This window comes from Sphaeroforma arctica (assembly GCF_001186125.1).
Source record: "Sphaeroforma arctica JP610 unplaced genomic scaffold supercont1.5126, whole genome shotgun sequence".
NCBI classification, from domain to species: Eukaryota; class Ichthyosporea; order Ichthyophonida; genus Sphaeroforma; species Sphaeroforma arctica.
In genome coordinates this window covers 1154-2101 of record NW_014035432.1, presented here as the reverse complement: position 1 = coordinate 2101, position 948 = coordinate 1154, and the positions used below count along the sequence as shown (strand labels likewise).

The 948-nt window shown below is 50.5% G+C and overlaps 1 protein-coding gene across 1 annotated transcript; it reads right to left on the bottom strand.

Annotated features, from left to right (window-relative positions):
* Positions 1-211: 211 nt before the first annotated feature.
* On the bottom strand, positions 212-424 carry SARC_14805 (hypothetical protein; the record flags this gene model as incomplete). Its single annotated transcript, XM_014291063.1, has 1 exon — positions 212-424. A coding segment is annotated over one exon (213 nt), but the record flags the coding sequence as incomplete, so codon positions are not given.
* Positions 425-948: the final 524 nt, after the last annotated feature.

The following is a 948-nucleotide window of genomic DNA, read 5'->3' as shown; positions in this document are numbered from 1 at the left end:
TACCTACACCAGTCTATGACGCACAATGGTACCTACACCAGTATATGACTCACAATGGTACCTACCACTCATTCGCACGTGTACACGTGTGCAGTCTCTCGCCCTGGCCTTTGTACGTACACCAACGGCAGACCAATACCTACACCTCCTACTACACGTGTAGCAAACGCACTTGCACGCACGAGCGAGTGCTCCCACACCCTGCACATACCATCTGTGGGTTGAAGAGGCCCTGGCCGCCCCAGTACTGAATGGTCTGTACCACGTGCTGCATATCCTCCACTCGCTGGCCCGAGAGTATCTTGTGGGCACACGGCGCTACAAGTTGGGCCAGTGAACCTAACATCCCCGTGGCACCAAACTCTAAACCCTGGAACATGACATCTTGCAGCACCAGCAACAGCGGCTGTCTCTCTATGTACATCGTCGTCACCCCCACAACAGCTCCCACCTCGTGTGTGTGTGTGTGTGTGTGTGTGTGTGTGTGTGTGTGTGAAGTGGCAGAGTATATGCACTGAGAGGTGGGTTTAAACATCGGAGAGAAAGTCACGTGAGGCTCACACCTTTGAGTGACTGTGCACATACACACCCGCCATCCACTGCAGAGTGGGAGTGTTTAAAAGGCACTCAGACGACACTCTTTCCACTTTTATGAAGACGCTCTGTGCACTTTAACGAAAACACTTTTTCACTTATAAAACTTATAAAAAACACTCTCTCCATTGGACTATAGCACACTTTCGCTTTAAACACCAGTCGATCACCCTATACGAACACACTGGGCTGCGACGCTCACCGGTGTACCACCCACAACGCTAACTTGTTCATGTAGTACACTCTAACGCCACCTTGTTCATGTAGTACACTATAAAGTACCTTGTTCATGTAGTAGCCACAGAATGCCTGCACAGTTTCAGGTGACAGGTTGGCGTGTTCGTACACCCATGC